Source organism: Garra rufa, chromosome 1 (genome assembly GCF_049309525.1).
Source record: "Garra rufa chromosome 1, GarRuf1.0, whole genome shotgun sequence".
NCBI classification, from domain to species: Eukaryota; Metazoa; Chordata; class Actinopteri; order Cypriniformes; family Cyprinidae; genus Garra; species Garra rufa.
The window spans coordinates 47,375,366-47,395,327 of record NC_133361.1 but is presented as its reverse complement, the minus strand read 5'-3'; the positions used below and the strand labels follow the sequence as shown (position 1 = coordinate 47,395,327).

Below are 19,962 nucleotides of genomic sequence, written 5' to 3'. Positions count from 1 at the left end.
ATCCAAGGTACCGAACACACAGTAATTGCAATTTAGTTCAAAGGGTTATGTTGACCTATTAAGATTTTGCTTATACCTACATAGTAAAAATATATATTTTATTAATATTTTTTCAGAGGTAAATCAATTACATTTTTTACAATATTTCAAGTGTAATTTATGAGATTTGTAAATCACCACCAAACATGGCTGTTTTTGTAGTACCAGTTTCAGTAGTGACCGTTTTAGATACTTTTGAACCTAGCTCGAAGATGCTAATCAGCACATGGTTAGCTAGCACAGTTCTGATCAGTTGTACACACTAAATGTTACTGAATAGAAAAAAAAGTGTTTAATTATTAAAAAAAAAATGGTGTTCATTAGTGACGTTACTTAAAGATACACACCGATTTTCACACTTTTGAACACTTTTACCTCAAAATGATGGGGCTACTCACACCTTGTAGCTATGAGAGAGGGGGACACAGGAATATTTCCTGATCATAAATATAGGGGTGTAGTTAAAATCAGTCTCAGCCAATGGACTAAAACATACACTGTTTCGGTAGTGATATGAAAAACGCAGGACACCTTTTTTACATAACGTTTCATTATTTACAAAGAAAACTAAATATTTTGTGAACTTCTCTTTTTCAAAGAATCAAAAAAATATTTATAAAAACAACAATGTAAAAATAAAAATTCAAAAATGATTTCAGTATACATTTTCATAAGTTGAAATTTATGTATGAAGTATGAAATTTAATTTTAAATGATGATTTATATATATTAAACTTACTGATATTTTAAATATTATTGTGGGTTTTAACAGACAATAGAATCTAAGTAAACATCTAAGATTTGAAAACTTAAATGCTTTTTAAATTTGTTTTTTGGTTTGCACCAATTCTGTAGAATGGCCCACCACACATTAACCACTGCATATATTCTGAACATATGGTTACCTTTTCAATAAGCAGTTTCTTACTCATGGTCACGCATTTATTGAGTCGTTCTTTACATCGTTCCAGCATCTTCTGCTGCTCATCTATCTGTCTGCGCAGGTCACAGTTCACCTGCAGCATACAAAAACACCAACATAAATAGTGTATTCTCAGCAGTGCAAAACCTGATTCACGTTAAACATGTTATTGACTCTAAGTGAAAACATTCACACTAAAGTCATAACTGTGAGCATTTTAATATCGTTGTTGTGTGTACACAAAGTCATACCCTAAGCAAGTCGTCAATACGTCCCTCTTTCTTCTCGAGATCAGAGCTCTTACTGCTCTCCAGCGCCGCTAACTTCTCCATTGTCAACTCAGACTGAGAAAGAGCAAATATGAAGATGGATGTCAGAGTGAGAATCTGAAAGTGTTGAAGGCATGCGTGTGTTTATGGTAGTGCGTTACCTGTGTGGCTCGGTGCTGAGTGTGTGTAGAAGCTGGCTTGTGGGAACAGGAGGAGTGGGAGTGGTCTGCGTTTACTGAGCCGATGGAGGAGGGGCTTCCTTGCTGCACCTGTCGATCAAAACCAAAAACATTTCCATCAACACAAAATGCAAGAAAAAAAGTGTCACTGTTAAAGCGCCACATTGCAATTCTGCCAGTCCTCTGCACTGCTACTCTATAATCATGTTTTATTATAATAATAATTACTGCTACTTTGACAGTCTATGAATACAAACATAATCATAAACTTCTATGATTATGATTGTACTAAGCTGCTTATACACAGCTACAGCAATCCTAAGTATCAGCTACAAAAATATACAATTTGCAATGCACACTATATGCATCCCTGACCTCTGATCATCCCTAGTAATTTATGTTTGTAAAATTATCTTTAATTTTTGTTGCCGAGTGTTGTTCACAACGTTGTTTTTAATGCCTAAATGCAAGATGTTTTGTACCTCTGTACATGTATATATGTCTGAAATTTATGTCATTCCAAACTTGTCACTCCCATGAGACTTAATTATTTTTAAGTTTATGTTTCAAAGATTATCCCTCCATGGAAAGTCCAGGTAACAAAAACTTTATAAAGGAGTTGTGAAACTAAAACTATTGTGTTAACCATATGTGATGCATATGTACATGTGTTTAAATGTAAATGAAATAAAATCTGTTCATCATATAAAGCAATCATATCTCTTCACAAGACCAGGATTAAAGGATGAATATTGCCAAAATGCAACCTGGGCTGTTTTTTTTTTTACTGTAAACGAGACAAACATATATCTAAAAGCATAATTAGGACAAACGAGCCATTTTTGAGATTGACCGTGATTTTGTTTTGTGGTCAATGGCTGGTGAATGGAAGTACTAAGGGCATAACTTTGAGCGCATCAAAATCGATATTTTTACAACACTAAGAAGGCTCGACACACCATGAAACTTTGCTTGAGGTATCGCCTGGGTCTCTACACATGAACTCGAGCATTGAGAACATTGTTTGTGTACACAGAGTTTACTAAAAAGAAAGTTTTTGAACAACTCACTTTCACTGTTTGGGTTTCCGCTCGCGGCCGTCTTGCCAGTCAAGAGGTGTCAATCTCCGAATGCGAGGATGAATAGCTCCTAGAGCATATTTCCATATAAATGCACGGCTAATTCGTTGTTTTGTCGCAAGTGAAAAACAATATTAACCTTCTAGTTGTAAAAAGAGCCTCATATAAGCCTAGTATTTCATCCTATGGAGTCCATTCATTCGCATTCGGAGATCGACACGTCTTGACTGGCAAGACAGCCGCGAGCGGAAACCCAAACAGTGAAAGTGAGTTGTTCAAAACCTCTCTTTTTAGTAAACTCTTGTGTACACAATGTTCTCAATGCTCGAGTTCATGTGTAGAGACCCAGGCGATACTTTGAGCAAAGTTTCATGGTGTGTCGAGCCTTCTTAGTGTTGTAAAAATATCGATTTTGATGCGCTCAAATTTATGCCCCTAGTACTCCCATTCACCGACCATTGAAAGCAAAACAAAATCACGGTCAATCTCAAAAACGGCTCGTTTGTCGTAATTATGCTTTTAGATATATGTTTGTCTCGTTTACAGTTAAAAAAAAAAAAAAAAAAAAAAAAAAAAACGGCCCAGGTTGCATTTTGGCAATAGTTATCCTTTAAACCACTCGATACATATGAATCAATTTAACTGTCAATGTCTTTATGACATTTCTAGAAGTTCTGGTTACCTGCACATTCATTTGTGGGTCAGAAACTTCTCAGGTTTCATTGAAAATATCTTAATTTGTGTTTAGAAGAATAGAAGTGAGTATTCAACATTTTTCATATTTGGATGAACTATACCTTTAATAGTTACAGTTGAGGTCAAGTTTACATTCACCTCGCAGAATCGGTGTTTATTATTTTACCAAAATAAGAGGGATCATACAAAATGCATGTTAGTTTTTGTTTAGTACTGACCTGAATAAGATATTTCACAAGAAAGACGTTTACGTATAATCCACAAGAGAAAATAATAGTTGAATTAATACAAATGACCCCATTCAAAAGTTTACATACACTTGATTCTTAACACTGTGTTGTTACCTGAATGAGGTTTGTTTGTTTAGTGATAGTTATTCATGAGTCCTTTGTTTGTCCTGAACAGTTAAACTACCCGCTGTTCTTCACAAAAATCCTCCAGGTCCCACAAATTCTTTGGTTTTTCAGCATTTTTGTGTATTTGAACCCTTTCCAACAATGACTATAATTTTGAGATGCAACGTTTCACACTGAGGACAACTGAGGGACTCATATGCAACTATTACAGAAGGTTCAAACGCTCACTGATGCTCCAGAATGAAATGTACACATCCTCATTCCGTTCAAAAGTTTACACCCCTGGCTCTTAATGCATAGTTTTATCCTCTGAAGCATCAATGAACATTTGAACCTTCTTTCATAGTTGCATATGAGTCCCTCAGTTGTCCTCAGTGTGAAAAGATGGATGTTAAAAGCATACATTGTTGGAAAGGGTTCAAATACACAAAAATATATTTAAAAAGAAAAACTTGAGAATTTGAATTTGTTTTCTTTGTTTTTTTTTAGAAAAACAGCGGGCAGTTCAACCATTCAAGACAAAGAAGGGACTCATGAACAATTATCTCCAAGCAAAAAAAAAAAACCCCACTAGCGATCATTCAGGTAACAACACAGTATTAAGAAACCAAGCGTATGCAAACTTTTGAACTATTATTTTCTCTTGTGGACTATATGTAAACGTTTTTATGTGAAATGTCTTATTTAGGTCAGCATGCTTCCTCTTATTTTGGTAAAATAATTAACATTTTGCAGATTCTGCAAGGTGTACGCAAACGTTTGACCTCAACTGTATATCAACAAGTGGTAACAAGAGGTTTGGCAGTAAGACAGAGACTCACGGCAGCAGGCGGGTTTGAGAGAGAGTGCTGCGGAGAGGACCGTGCCACTGGAGGAATGCCACGAGCTGGACTGGTACCAGTGCCACTACCCCCTGCAAACTACACACAAACAAATGAACTTAGAAGGCAAATCAGAGAAAACGCACATGAAAACTAAATTTAACCCAAAATGGGGATCAAATGGTTAGTAGTAACAGAACACACTACATGCACCTACCTCAAAATAATCACTAATTTTGTGTCCTCTCCCTCCTCCTTTGCCTAGAGGGGAAAAGTTAGAGACAAATTATTTATGAGAAACAATGCTCTAAAAGACGTGACAAACACCTGCTATGAGAACTAGGGCATTCTGCATTAACCACATCAACAGCATTACTCCAACTCACCCTGGTTGTCAAAAGGGTCTCCTTTCCTTTTACGTGTTCTCTGGTCATTAGATTTCTTCTCTGGGGTCTGAGTGGGAAGAGAGAGGGAGGGAGAGAAAGGCAAAGTGAGAGAGACTTGGCAAATGCAAGAATCCATGACATCACCTCATTCCACAACCCCATTCATTCCAGAAGTTTCCATTGAAATGTTAGAGGCTACGAGCTCATACAACCTGAAAGACTGGACATCAACATTCAAAGACTGCAGAGACACAACAATCTCTGCCCGTCTGCCTATTTTTAAATAAACTGAATCTGTTTTGGTTTTAGAACTAGATAGTTTGTTCCTTACATTCATTTCATCACATCTAAAAATGAAAAGGACTTTACATAATTGCCATTTACACCAACCTTTACCGTTTTATGTATCGGTTATTATGCCCCAATTTATATATATAATAAAGTAGTTCACCCAAAAGTGAAAAATCTGTTATCAACTGCTTTTCCTCATGTCATTCCAAACCTGTAAGCCCTTTGTTCACCTTCAGAAAAGTAGTAACCACCACGTTCAAGGACTAGAAAGGTAGTAAGGACATTGATAATACAGTCCATGTGACATCAGTGAATCAACCGTAAATGTTATGAAGCTACAAGAATACTCTTTGTGTGCAAATAAAACTATGCAACAATTTCATCTCTTCCCTATCAGTTTCTGTCATGCGTTTATGAGAGTATCACGATGCTGTCTACGTAAGGTCAGAAAGCTCTAGGATTTCATCAAAATTATCTTAATTTGTGTACTGAAGATGAACGAAGGTCTTACGGTTTTGAAACAACATGAAAGTGAGTAATTAATGACAGAATTTGCAGTTTTGGGTGAACTATTTCTTTAAATAAATAAAAATGTAAATGCTGTGGTACTTTCAGTTTGACCATCATGACGTACTCTCTGTTTGGCTGACCAATGGAAGACAGGGTCACTATTTCAGAAATGTACTTTAACACCATCTGCCTAGAAATTGCACATGTAACCTTTGTTTGACTGCGACACAAGTAAAGGATTACAGATGTGCATTTCACTGATGAACAAAATCCAGATGCTTAATATTAAAGAAAGGAGCAACTAAATCCAGAAGACGAAAAAAAAAAAAAAAGAAAAAGTCTTTTCAACCAGACGCCCTGGGTGATATTATCGGGTGAAATAAATAAAACATGGCGCCAACTGCAACAGAACTGGACCTCCCTGACTGTCAACATAAAACACTTCAGTTGACAACTGCATCACCTACTCTAGACAGAGATAAAACAGAGATACTTCTGTGACTTAACGACAATTTGAGCTTCAGATGTGTACTAACCTCCAGCTCTTTGTCACTGAGGGAGCCCACGCTACATAAGCTCTGGTTAGATGACTCGTTGTGTCCAGAACCCTGCAGAGAGGAAGACATCAGATAACAGGATTTGCATTTCCTAAAGGAAAGATCAGTGCTAGTAAGGTAGTAAAAACAGCGGGAACATTTTCAAGTCTTTAGTTCTGCGGAAATAAAACTGAAACACATTATTACAGTTACTTCCAAATTCATTTCAACATCCAAATAATTCTGTTTACTTTAGATAGAAACCACATTATTACTTCATGTTAGCCATTACATTTAGCTAATGGATTTTAAACTGTGATCAGCACCACAACAAAAAAAAGTGCACAGATTGTGACTTTCCCCTGATTAATGCGAGTACCTAAAACTTGATGTCTGTCTGTCTTTTTTCCATTTTAAACACTAATTCCTTCCTAATTCTGCTTCTAATTCTCTCCCATCTTTGACCTGGAGGCAATTTAATTATCCAAAAGTGAAAAAGGTTTCATCGTTTAGCTGAAGAAATAACGAAAAATACCCACAAATGTAGCTCTAGTTCTGTGCGAAAAGAATGCATATGTGCGCACAGCTGTTTTTGGATCATTATCTCAGTTTTATATGCATGTTATTAATATACCTTTGGTAAAAGCCGTCCTGCTCTGAGCTAAACATGCAATGAGATACAGAGCGACAGATGCTGGTCATTCTGGTCAGGTCAGGCGAAAACCCTCCACAATCCAATAACACAGCGATAAATGCCCCTGTGCTGCGCACCTACTGACTGTTTGTTCAATCAATTTCAGTTTCTCAGACCAAACCAAACAGATGCAAAGTAAAAAGTCCTTCTAAAAACATCCAGCATTGCCTGGTCAGTGAAAGTGGACTCTCACAGCCATGGCAGTGACCAATAAACATCTAACACTGAAAAACTGACAGAACCAATACAAAAACTTTTCCTAAGACACACATTGCGAATGCTAATAGATATCCAAGGAATTTTTTAACAACTAAATAACTTATTCACACAATACTGCACACAACAGATGCTTTTCAGACTAGTGATGCTCTGAAATTTTGGCAACCAAAAATGTTTGGCAATTCGACTGAATCGATTTTTTCTAAACTCTACAATTCGAATCATATATATGACCCTGGAGCACAAAACCAGTCATAAACAGCACTGGTATATTTGCAGCAATAGCCAACAAAAGTATGGGATTGTATGGGTCAAAATTACCATTTTTTCTTTTACGGCAAAAGTAATTAGGATATTAAGTAAAGGTCATGTTCCATTGAGACATTTTTTAAATATCCTACCGTAAATATCATAACTTAATTATTGATTAGTAATATGCATTGCTAAGAGCCTCATTTAGACAACTTTAAAGGCGATTTTCTCTATATTTAGATGTTGCACCCTCAGATTGCAGATTTTCAAATAGTTGTATCTCAGCCAAATATTGTCTTATACTAACAAACCATGCATCAATGGAAAGCTTTTTTATTCCACTTTCAGGTGATGTATTAATCCCAATTTCAGAAAAAAACTGACCCTTACGACTGGTTTTGTGGTCCAGGGTCACATATTTGTTTACATGTGCATCGTTTATGCATTTAAAAAAATAAATAAAAATGAAGAAAGCGATTGCTATAATGTCCACATAGCTACTGAGAGTATTATTATTTTTGCCTTGATTAAATACCTGAAAAGAAAGCTGGCAAATGACAGAAAGTCAGTTTTTTAAGCAAATACTCAGACCTCTCCACTGACCAGTTTATAAGACATAAATACACATGCATATTTGTACAGTAAGAAGTAAAACGTAGTACATAGATTTTTCTCAGGTCTATACAAACCCCTTTCAATCCAACTGATTGATTCGAATCAGTCTCAATTAATCACATTGGTTGAGGTGTTAACTTCAAGGCTTTTCAATCTGACTGAGCCATCAATCCTGTTACTTACAGATTGTTTGAGTGCATGGGAACGTAGATAATGACATTTATTAGCATTTCTACAATTACGTGTTTATTTCGTGCACACAATGTAGATAAGCTACAACAGGTAAACCTGTTAACTGTGTAGGCACTTAATAGTGACCAAAAATGCTGTTAGTGTAGCAATAAGAACTTTTTTAGGCTGAAATATCAAGAGGAGGCTTGTTGCCAAAGAGCTTTTTCCTGTGATTAATTTATCGGCTAAGAAAATGACCAAACCAATTATTCAATCAAAATGTAGTTAACCAAACTTTATTTTTGGTTAATTCCGTTTGCAGTCTTTCCATGGAAATTGTATTTTGTTGCATCATTATATGAAATGCTACCTTATCCCTGTAGTTAAATCTCCTTTTTAGTGTCCAAAAACCTGTCCTTCTCAAACTAATTGTAATGACAATCATGAGCTTTTGTGGAAAATGACTGAAACAACAGGTTGATTCAGACAACTGGGCAAAAGCAGGAGGAAAAAATGAACTTAACATGTAACTTAATGCATGAAAGCAGACAGGCGCAGGGCCTAGAAAAACACACAAACGAGCAAAGAAGGCGTACCGTTGGATGAGGTCTAATGCAAGAGGAAGGTATGTGCCGGAATAACTGATTATCATAAACAAATAGAAATATATCAGTTTGAGAGCAGACAGACCTTGGCAACTCCAACTCCTGTGAAACGTGCCTCCAGCAGCTCCTGCCTGCGAGGATCCAAGCTGTGCAATTCCTCCATCATGGCTGCGAGAGAGAGGAAGAGAGTGTGCATGACTTTATGTAGCCATAGTGATGCTGACAGATTGATGGGACAGTAATGTGTGTGACATATTGAGTCATGTGTCCCCAATACATGTTTTCCAGAGCATTCTGCGATTCATGACTCAGCCTCCCTCCCTACCAACACTCATTCAGTCATCAACTCACTCCCACCTAAAGCCATATCCTATAGATAACCTACGAGAAAAACACCATGGTCATGCAAGACCTTCACAGATCAATTCATGTCAAACCACATGCAACACGTGACCTGCAGTGCATTTAACAAAGAAACATTGATTTGTAATCCATCAAGACTTGTTTTCGACTAGAAAACAAATGCAATCAGTGCAAAATCCCACACTACACTACTAATATTATCTGAGAAGGTGGCTAAAGGAGAAAGAAAAAAAAACACCATTAATGCACAATGTTACCTGAACAACTATATACTTCCTAACTATACAACCAAACTATACGTTAAAACAACCACCGATTTATATTTTAGTTAACGTAACCTTAAATCTCATCCTTTACACGTCTAACGTGATTTAAACATATAATTCATTGGAATTGTACTCACTTGGTCCAGCATATTGCATATTATTTTGGGATTACATGATGAATTAGCATGGTTAATAAGTTATCGTCCTGGCTCCATCATTACATGTAACGTTACGCGATTGATTGAAATAACGGATAACTTAGAGAAAATCAGAAGAGATAACGTTTTAAAGGACAAAAAGCTTCGCAAATGATCAAAACAAAAGAAACTGCATCTAAATGCCGTCTCAGTATCTCTTTACCCCAGGGTTTTGCTTCTATTGTCTGTTGTTTCCCCACTGCCCTGCAAATTCTTCTGCTAGCCTCCTTAAACCGCCACTTTTGTCTTTGTACCTGTTTTATCGGGGTCTTTTCTCCCGCTTGCCGTTTTAATTAACGTCTTTTCTTCGACCGTTCTCCTCCTCGGATTTCCCGTCTCGCCCTTCCCGTCTCAACCCGACATCTCAGCGCTAGGCCTTAGCCGAATCCCCGACCCTCGCCTGCGCTCGGTGCCTGCTGTGTTGCTAGGGGACGCCAGCTCCGCGTCCTACCGTAGCCCGAGGACTGCGAGACCTCCGAGGCCCTGATCTCCCGAACCCGCCTTTCTCCGCTGGCCTTCTGCGATATCTATTTTCTACCAGATCTGAGACATGTGGTAGCTCGCTGCAGATCCGCACCTAACGATTTCCCATCCAAAATGACGCGATTCACTTCGAAGTTAGTCAGTCGTTGTCTTGTTTTGAGAGATTCTGTTTCTCTTGTTTGTCTTCGTTGCTCTGGGTCAGCACCGAACCGGGATCAAGTCCTGGAATGATAAATCGGCTCTTTAAATTCCGTTCCACCCCAAAATCACCTTTCACAAAGATTAGCTGGTGTAGACGAAAGAGTCCTTTTCCCAATCAGATTAGCGAAATCAGAATCGATTCGGTTCGGTTCTCAATTTTGCAATGTAAACAATAATCGGTAAATCTCATATTTTCTCGTGAGATTGTGCAAGACATTTCTACCTTTCAACCACGCCCATTTCCACTAGTAAACACTTATCAATGAAAGAAAGAAAAAATCAATTGAATAATTTTATTATAGGGTTTTAAGCAGTGCACTTGGGTCAATATCACCATAGAGTGCCTTTGACAGATAAAAATTTCTTAAAGACATTGTTCAAGTTTTTCGTTAAACCACATGTTTATTCTTTTAAGAAGACTTTAAACTTCAACAATTGCTGGTTGGTCCAGCTCCTGGACCTTTAATAAAATAATTATAAGCAAAAACATTTGGACCAACTTACAAAATATGTCCACCCTGTCAGGGACAAATGGATACAGAAAGCAAATATTTCTGACAGTGTTATCATTCTAAATAATACACCTTTGGAAAATATTTCTGTCCCTTCTCTTACATATATTTTTTTAAAAATTGAAAAGAACTTCAAAAACTTTGGAAATAACAAAAAACTATGTTCTGCTATTAGAGCTCTGCCCGAGTTACATACCATTTAAAGTAAAAAATAAGATAGGAAACATATCTGACCAGAATTTATCCAAAACCAATTTATCCTTAAATATTCCTAAAAGAACAAATGCTAAAGATTGTCATTTGTATAAAGACATTTTATTTATTTTCAGTTAAAGTGCATATGACAGGGTGGACAATGACATATGACGGGGTGGACGGTAACATGACAGGGAGGACAACTGAAGGAAGAGACACAGAAGTGGCAATAATAACACACTTAATTTAATTATTTTGAGATTCCACTCCATGTGTGTGAGTGAGAGAGAGAGAGTGTGTGAGCCTGTGTGTGCACACGCTTCTGTGTTTGCGTCCGTATAAGAGAGAGACTCAGTCAAGACATAGTCTACATACAAGTAATACCGGTAACACTTTCTATAGCCCCTATTTATAACACATTATAAGGGTATTTCTAAGGCATTATAATGAATGCATAATGCATTATAAGAAACCTTATAATATGTTATATCATCTCATATAACCATAACAACAATTATAATACATTATAATACTTGAGTATTTGAGGTTATAACTTTTAAGATTATGATGATTTATAACACACAATGAACGGCATATTAAATCTACTTAATTCATAATGGACTATATCATATTACATTTATTTTTTACATTATATTATGTTTTATTTTGATTGTACCCTAAGTCTATTGACTATAAGCTTAAACTTTCTAACTAGATGCCAACTAACACTCTTTAGAGTATCAGTAGACTAGGTTATGGTTAGGCTAGGTAGAAGGTTCATGTACTTGCAAAGTTACTTATAATATAACATAATAATTTGTCTTTTGGGGAAACATCAAAATTTAGTGTTAGCATATATTCAGCATACTACTAATAATTACTGCTAGCTGACATGCAGTTGCAGACTTACTTATCAAAAGCTATCTGAAGGGTACCATCAAAATCATCAAACAGTTCATATTACACATTTATCTAAACTGATACCTGATCTTAGGGTTCTTTGGGAAATATTATTATAGTTACTTATAAGTGGTATTTGTATGCTTTAAGTAAAGTGACATGAGTAACATGGCAAGATATGAGGCTTATAATATGTTATAACTATGAGGAGGTAATCATTCTCTTAAAAGCTATAACCACAAAGAAGTAAAAATTATAATACATTAAAACTGTTCTAATGAATACTCATGAGATGACTTCATAGAAAGTGTTACCGTAATATCTCAAAATACATTTAACAAGCTTAAGTATATCCCTAAATGTCTACTATAGATTCCAACCTGGATGGCCCTGGTTCATGCTGAGCTTCAGGAGAGATGGGTGGTGTGTCTGACACAGGCAAAGCATTCCTCCTGGCCTTTGCTCTGGCTTGTCTTTTAGCCTCCCTCCATCTCTTTCTCTTTTCTCTCCTCTCACGCTCACTTATTTCATTGACACTCTTCTTCTTTTCCAGTCTGCCTGTCTCTTTGCCACCTGGCTCTCTCTCCCTCAAGATACTGCTTTCTTCTGTCTGGATCTGCATCTCGGCGCTCTCTGTAACACCTTGCTATCTCAGCTTTATTAAGTCCCATACTTATCAAAATAAATGTATTCTGTTAACACACATTAAATACAGTAAAATATGTTTTCACAATCAGTTTTATTGTTTCTAAATTGTCATTAAATGTGATACGTAGTCTTATGTTACCCATCTCAGCGGTTGATGTCCACCCTGTCATAACAGCCTTGATGACAGGGTGGACAATTTTAGCTAATCTGCTTTTATTAAGCACATGGTGGGACCCTAGCTAGCATAACCAGCTAACCTGAAGGTGACTTTGAAGTATTTTGAAAAATATACCTAAACTTTTGTAGAAAAAAAATATTTACTTTTCTGATTTTCACGCCGACAGTGTGGACATGTTCTGTGTGACCACATCAAACAATGAACATATAATGATGATAAACATGAAAAATAAGATGAAGTACTTACTCTTCTTGGTGCTTTTGGTCTAATCTTAGTTCAAATATGTCAACATTCTGGTGATGATGTCACTGATTGCATCATATTAGTAATTAAAGGGCCAAGTGACCCATAATGACAGGGTGGACATTAAGTTCAGGGACGCATATGAAATTGAAGATATTTTTGTAAAAATACAAATAAAATGGCAAAAACCTTTTTTATTTGCTATTAACTAATGACAACAATAAGGGAAAGTGGAAATTTGTTTGATTATGTGTTATTTTATCATTAATAGCCTTGGTTGATGTCTGCTGTCCAGCATGAGGGACACAAGAGAAGGGCAGTGATGCATTAGAAGAAAGTGGAATAAAATAAAGAAAACCAACTTGATTGCAGTTATTATTGTACAAAAGTGTATTTAAGTACTTATACATTACTTGTATCCAACCAGAATAGTGTTATTACATAAAATGGCCAAAATAACTCCATGATTGTGATGGGGACAACAAAGGGCACTTTATAGTGATATTGACCCACATGCACCTTTATTAAAACATATGGGCAACTATACTATGGAGAAGTTTTTTGCCCAGCTTTCCAGTCGAAAATGATTAAATAAACCCTATAAAACTTAAAATGGAGAAGGATGTAAAGGTAAAAATCTCATTCAGATTGTCTTGTAATATTGTGAACATATAGATGAAAGAACACAAATGATTTTCACCCCTAATTTCACATCTCAAAATGTAAATCGCAAATTTACTACAATCAAGTGTAAGTCACTTTTAATAAAAGAGTCTGATGGAAAAAAAAAAAGTCATAGTTCACAAGATTTGTTCATTTATATTTATAAAGTTTGCAAATATTCCTGATATTTCCACCTTTACCAGAATCCAGTTTAATTTAGTGACCTTAGAATGAACAATTCCCATAAGACCCCAAAAAATGTTTGGCTTTTAGCCACATATGAGCTTTGGAGCTGGTAACGAAGAAAACTGAGAAGCTGATAGTCAGAGAGAGGCTTTGATTTAACACACCATGTAGTTTATTCATAAGATTAAAAAATCTCCATAAAAACATCACTCTGTGTGATACACAGGAAGTTTAAAGTCCTCAGGTGCATCATGGGAACCAATGTCCTCCTTGACAATCCCAAGTAGGCTGCATAAGATTGAGTCTCACACCAGTCAGTGCATTCAGCATGTTCAAACACATGCGTCAGCACTGCAATCCTCCATGTTGGAGCAACCTGTCCAACATCTTTAAAACCCATCATATTACAATATTCTCATGGTTCAATGCAGATGTTCTCGATCTCTCCTAACAAGCAGTCTTGATTCTTAAGGGGGTGCCAGGACCTTGCGATACTTGCACTGTACCCAGACTCTGTACATTGTCAGCTGCTTTCCTCTGTTCACCTGTAAGCGCCGGTCCACCATGTTTTGCACCTTCTCCAGGCCAGCACTAGAGAACAGATCATGCAGCTCATCTAGAGGAAAATGACAAAAGTCAGACAAAAACTCCAACAAATGTGTGGCATCCTTTTACTGTAAATAATTACTTTTTCATGACATGTAGTGCAACCAAAGTTTATTCATCAAATAGCGTTTTTTATTATAAGTCTGAACATGCATTTACCTTGTGTGAAAAAGTAGACACGCGTTCCATCCCCTCTAACATAGAAATTTTCAGACAAGCACCTCCCTGATAAAGAAAAAAACAAGCAATTAGGTTTTGTTGTATTTCATGGCAGATAGAATTGAAACATTCAATTAATACTGAACAATTTTATGTGGACATAACTCTATTAGAGATTTTGTTTCTCTGGTTCCATCTTACAAACGAACTCCTTCAAAGTTTGGCCTGATAAAAATCATTGTTTTATGATATTAAAATGCAATATTGAGATCTTGGTCTGCGAAATATGCGAACAGACATTTTTTACTTTGTGCATTTTCAAGTGTTTCAACAACGTTAGAAAAACCTATTGCAGTCCAGACATGACCTACGGAAGTTCTTTTGAAAAATGATCTTAAACAGCATAGACTTTTCCCATGAACGTATAATCTACCTTTTTTGAAACGAAGCTGTGCCATGTCATAGCGGCCATAGTCTCTCAATAACAGCACTCCTCCAGGTTTCAGCAATCGTGCTAATCTATTAATACAGTTCTGCATCCTGAAAGAGATGGATTAAAAAGTTTATGTATTGTTATGGTCAATATTGAGAGGGTGGACAATAATATGAAAGGGATAATGCAGATTTTGTGATAATGTACTATATATTACCCTACTTATTACAGTTACATTTTAAATAAATAGACATGAAAGTTGCTTGAGGTAAAAATTTTCAAGAAGAAAGAGTGGTGCGAAAGGCATGAAATCATCACAGCAGTGTAGGGAAGTCAAACTGGCGACGATCAATAAAACAATAAAGAAAGTTTTATATAGTGATAAATGTCCACATTACAACTATACTGATAACAGAGGAACATCATTGGAATCACTTTCAGAACAAAAACACTGACAGTCAATCAGAATCCTTTGACAGCCAGTTTCTGCCACTGAACAAAAAACGGAAAGGTTATTGTGACTTTTTTTCTCAGAATTGCGTGATACAAACTCGCAATTTTGACTTTTTTTTCTCAGAATTGTGAGATATAAGCATGTAATTGTTATAAAGTGAGAATTGCAAGATACAAACTCACAATTGGGAGAAATAAGGTCAGAACTGCGAGACAAAAGACAAGACTTTTTTCTGAATTTTTTTATCGCAATTGCGATTTATACAGTCCACTTTTGACACTTTTGATTCTGACTCGCAAGTAATAACTTATATCACGTAATTCTGAGGAAAAAAAAAGTTTATACCTCACAATTCTCACTTTATAACTCAGAATCGTGAGTTTATATCATGGAATTCAGACTTCACTTCTCAGAATTGTGAGTTTATAGCATAATTCGGAGAAAAACAGTCAGATTAGTGAGTTATGTCACAGTTTTGACTTTATAATTCACAATTGTGAGTTTATATCTCAATTCTGAGAAAAAAGACTGATTTTATGTCACAATTCTCACTTTATAACTCGCAATTGCGACTTTATATCACGTAATTACGACTTAATTTCTCATAATTTTTAGTTCATATCTCAAAATTCGGAGAAAAGTGAGATATGCAAGTTTATATCACAATTCTGAAATAACTCGCAATTGCAAGTTTATATCACATTATTACGACTTTATTTCTAAGAATTCTGTTTATATCTCAAAATTCTAAGAAATAGTCAGATCTATATGTCACAATTCTGAGAAAAAAGTCAGATTTGCGAGTGTATATCACACTATATTGACTTAATTTCTTAGAGTTGTGAGTTTATATCTCACAATTCTGCCTTAAAAAAAAAAAATGTAAACTTGCAATTGTGAGAAAAAAAGTTGCAATTACCCGTTTTAAATGTTTTATTCAGCGGCAAAAACAGGCTTCCATAGAATCCATCTGACTTTAAAGAGCTCAAGCATTTAAAGCAGCAGATGACAAAACAGCAGGCCCTGCTTATTATTTGCTGGTATAGACGCTAATATATTTCTCAATACAGTTGTTTTTGGTGTAAATGGGCCTTAATGGTCACTATCACCAGTTTCAATCACTTTAAAACAGTGGTTTTCATCCTTTTTGACTTCAAGGATTCCTGTTGTCCAGGACAATGTTTAAATGCCTTCCTATCTAAGTTGATAATGCACTTCTGTGTGTTTCCGTTATAATAAAAATGCATTCAAAAATATTTAAAACATTTATCTTTTTGAGTGTTTTTTAACATTTTAATTAGGATTACGTTAATAAAACTAAATGTAATAATTTTAAAACTTATTGGGAAAGTCCTCGAAGTCTTTCAAAGAACACGTGCTTGATTTTATTCATCATTGCTCACTTGCGGTGTCATTAACACTCACTTCTGAGGATGCAGGGCGGATAGCACAAATATGAGGACAATGACATCCAGACTGTGGTCTGGCATTGGATACTCTGCAGAAGCATCGCTCATATCATGGACGAATGCATGACAGCGTGACGGGTCATATTCAGGATTTGACTGCAAAAAAAATGAATCAAAACATGCATAAAGATCAGAATACATATTTTGTAATTTAAAAAAAAAAAGCTGAAGTTCTCTGACACTTACTTTGACAAGGTCAACAGCTGTGCTGGAGAAATCACAACAGTAAACAAAGAGCCCTGGGTCACTGTAAAGCAAAAAGTAAACAAGTTATTTAATCTGTGTGGGTGACAAACTGCAGACAGGCGTGGTTGGTTTATATTTCGACTCACTTGTTGGTTTTTAAGATGGGAAAGACTGTATTGCCTACTCCACAGCCCACCTAAAGTCACCCAAACACACAGGAGAAAAATAAGCATATTCAGAGGCTGGGGCTTGCTACTGACAAGGCTTTAATTTTTCAATCACAGAATAGTTGACCCAAAAATTAAAACCCATCATCTTTTACTCACTCTTATTCCATATAATGAAAGTGAACGGTGAGTACAGCTGGCACTGGTCCCCATTTACTTTCACTGTATGAAATATAGGAAGCATGGACGTTCTACAAAATATCTCTTTTTGTGGTCCATGCCAAAATAAAAATGAGGCTGAGTAAATAATGCAACATTATATTGGGGTGAACAATCCCTTTAAATGTATCTACTGCATTTAAAAAAAAAAATATCACCTCTAGGATGCGATAGGATGCAGAGGCTCCAGGAAATTCTGTGTCAGTGTGAGTCGAGGGAACATCTTCACCATTTAACTGATTCTCCTTAGCGTCTTGCAGAGGCTTTTGTTGAGGGGCCAACTCAGGAAACTCTGTAAACAGCCAGTGGCGATCCTTGAAGAAGCGGTTCTCGTGAATTGTGTAGAAATCGTTCCAGTACTCATTGGCCCTGTTGTCAAACTCCTCTGAAGGAGATACAAAAAAAATACAAAAAACAAAAAAAAAAAACCTGGATGAATTTAAACACCATGCTTTTGCAAGCAAGTAAAAAGAACAACTGATACAGTAAACGGTTATTGTTAACTAAATATTTTAAAAAAATCATCTTCAGGAACTGAAAAATAAAATAAATTAAATATTAATATTAGATGAAAATGTAAAAAATTCTAAATGGAAAAATGTTGGCATTGCAAATAACTGAAACAAGTTAAAAAATAAAGCGAAACAGAGTAAAAGTATAAAAATAAAAGCATAAAAATAATTTAAAATATTTAAATAAAAAACATACATTAGTAATACTACAATAACACTATAAACAGAGTTCCATCATGAACAAATATCTATATACATTTTAATTAAATTTCCATTAAAAAAACGTAAGCGGGTGATGAATAAACCTTGTTTTTCTGCTGGGAGAGGTTGACTGTTTTCCTGCACCTTTTTCTGGGCGGCCTCCTCCTGTTCTGCTGACCACTCCACATTATCCCTACAGGACAAGAAACACCACCAACAAGTCTATTAAAAATACAAACAACACAATTTTATGTTCATAAACTACAGCAGTGCACAGTTATGTTATATCACATACAGAAGCTACAGCTAATCAATGCTGCCATGCCATCCTATATAATCTGATAACTAAAGTACTATAAATACAAAAGTACTTTATTAAATAAATCCATAACAAATAATAAAAGTGATTTAAATAATAATATTAATAATATTAATAATTATATATACATTTCATATATATATATATATATATATATATATATATACACACACACACACACACACACACACACACACACACACACACACACATTCCCTAACCTTGACTTTTCAAGATTTATAAGTAATTATTTTATAATTAAAAAAAAATCTAAACGTTTAAAAATACACTGATAATAATGCTACAGAAATGTTTAAAAAATGAGTGCTAAACTGACAGCATGGTCAGTGTCTGCTTACTGGCCAGTGTCTGGAGTGAGTGAATGAGACAGACATGCAGTCTAACATACCACGCGTTGTGTTGAAACACCTGTCTCGGGTCTGTGAGGAAGCGAGTGCCGAACTGCGGTCGTTTCTGGGCCTCAACAGAATTCTCCGTGGGTCCATTAGCAGTTTCTGGCATGTTTTCAGCGGAGGATGCTCCAGCAGCAACAGCGGGAGCCGCCATGATCATGCGAACCGGATGCACTTGGTTGGTTGTTCAGTGTCTCCGGCCAGTTCAGCTGCTCGCCAGAAAATATCGCCACCTATCAACCATTCTGAGATACTTTCACAGACCACATTGCAATCGCGTTTGTCCCTTCCTCATATTAACTTACCCAGTGATACGAAGAAAGAACTCAAATAAGCATTCTACCAAAACGTATGGCATAAAACATAAGCATAAGCATCATGTTCATACGAAAAGAAAGTAAGATTACAAAATCTTATTTTATATAGGTTTTGCCATTTTTAGTCGTGCTTTTTAGCAACTGGCTTCTAGGAATTTTTATGTTTATTTATTCTTTTTACTCGAATCAACATTTTTCAAACAAAATGTTTTCTTAATAGAACTGTTCATTTCACAGTCTGTGGACAACAGCAGAAACATGACTATTAATAGAGCTGATCAATTATGTAAAGTTTACATTTCAAAATATGCCTGTAGGGTATCTTTTTCCATTGTATAAATAATCAAACTATAATTAAGAAAGATTATGAGTGCCTGAGCTCTTACGAAAGCTTGTTATACGCTTTAGAGATAACATTACAGAGCTCAACAGGAACTACCCATATGACAACTTACAGAATTAAATGTATGTAAAGTCATTATGCACTGTCAAATACAGTCAATATAATTGTATATACGCTCAATACTTATACACTTTTAAAGAGCTGAACAGGAATAACCCATTTGACAATTATCAGAATTAAATTTAAGTCATTATTCACTGTATATACACTGTTCACTAGATATATATACTAGATAGTAGTCTAGTCTCTACCTTTTTAAAATAATTTAACAGGCTATATGGGCCATACTACAGAATTGGTTCCAAGTCAGAGCTGGAAATGTCTTGAAAAAATGTGTCTTTTTACACAATTTTTTTTTTTATGTATGCAAATAATAAATAAAAAAAATATATAAAAGGTACACATTTCTAGTAATTCTAGTAAATATAT

The 19,962-nt window shown here is 35.6% G+C and overlaps 2 protein-coding genes across 3 annotated transcripts in view; both read right to left on the bottom strand.

The window, feature by feature from the left end:
- Positions 1-10,341, bottom strand: part of tlk2 (tousled-like kinase 2) — a 23,472-nt gene extending 13,131 nt beyond the window's left edge. For both annotated transcript variants that reach the window (XM_073841904.1, XM_073841910.1), the window contains exons 1-9: positions 9,721-10,341; positions 8,726-8,808; positions 6,085-6,156; positions 4,748-4,814; positions 4,579-4,622; positions 4,362-4,460; positions 1,392-1,499; positions 1,213-1,305; positions 945-1,055 (exon numbers count right to left, since the gene is read on the bottom strand). In XM_073841904.1, coding sequence (XP_073698005.1) covers positions 945-1,055; positions 1,213-1,305; positions 1,392-1,499; positions 4,362-4,460; positions 4,579-4,622; positions 4,748-4,814; positions 6,085-6,156; positions 8,726-8,806 — 675 coding nt within the window. In that variant the 5' untranslated portion in view covers positions 8,807-8,808; positions 9,721-10,341. The remainder of the gene's footprint in view (positions 1-944; positions 1,056-1,212; positions 1,306-1,391; positions 1,500-4,361; positions 4,461-4,578; positions 4,623-4,747; positions 4,815-6,084; positions 6,157-8,725; positions 8,809-9,720) is intronic.
- A 3,483-nt stretch (positions 10,342-13,824) lies between these two features.
- mettl2a (methyltransferase 2A, methylcytidine) lies at positions 13,825-18,967 on the bottom strand. The gene is made up of 9 exons (XM_073841918.1): positions 18,810-18,967; positions 18,186-18,274; positions 17,527-17,753; positions 17,129-17,178; positions 16,983-17,043; positions 16,753-16,892; positions 14,874-14,980; positions 14,441-14,506; positions 13,825-14,291 (listed from the first exon to the last, which is right to left on the bottom strand). Exons 1-9 carry the CDS (start codon positions 18,965-18,967, stop codon positions 14,143-14,145), a joined length of 1,047 nt encoding a protein of 348 aa, XP_073698019.1. The 3' UTR covers positions 13,825-14,142.
- Positions 18,968-19,962: the final 995 nt, after the last annotated feature.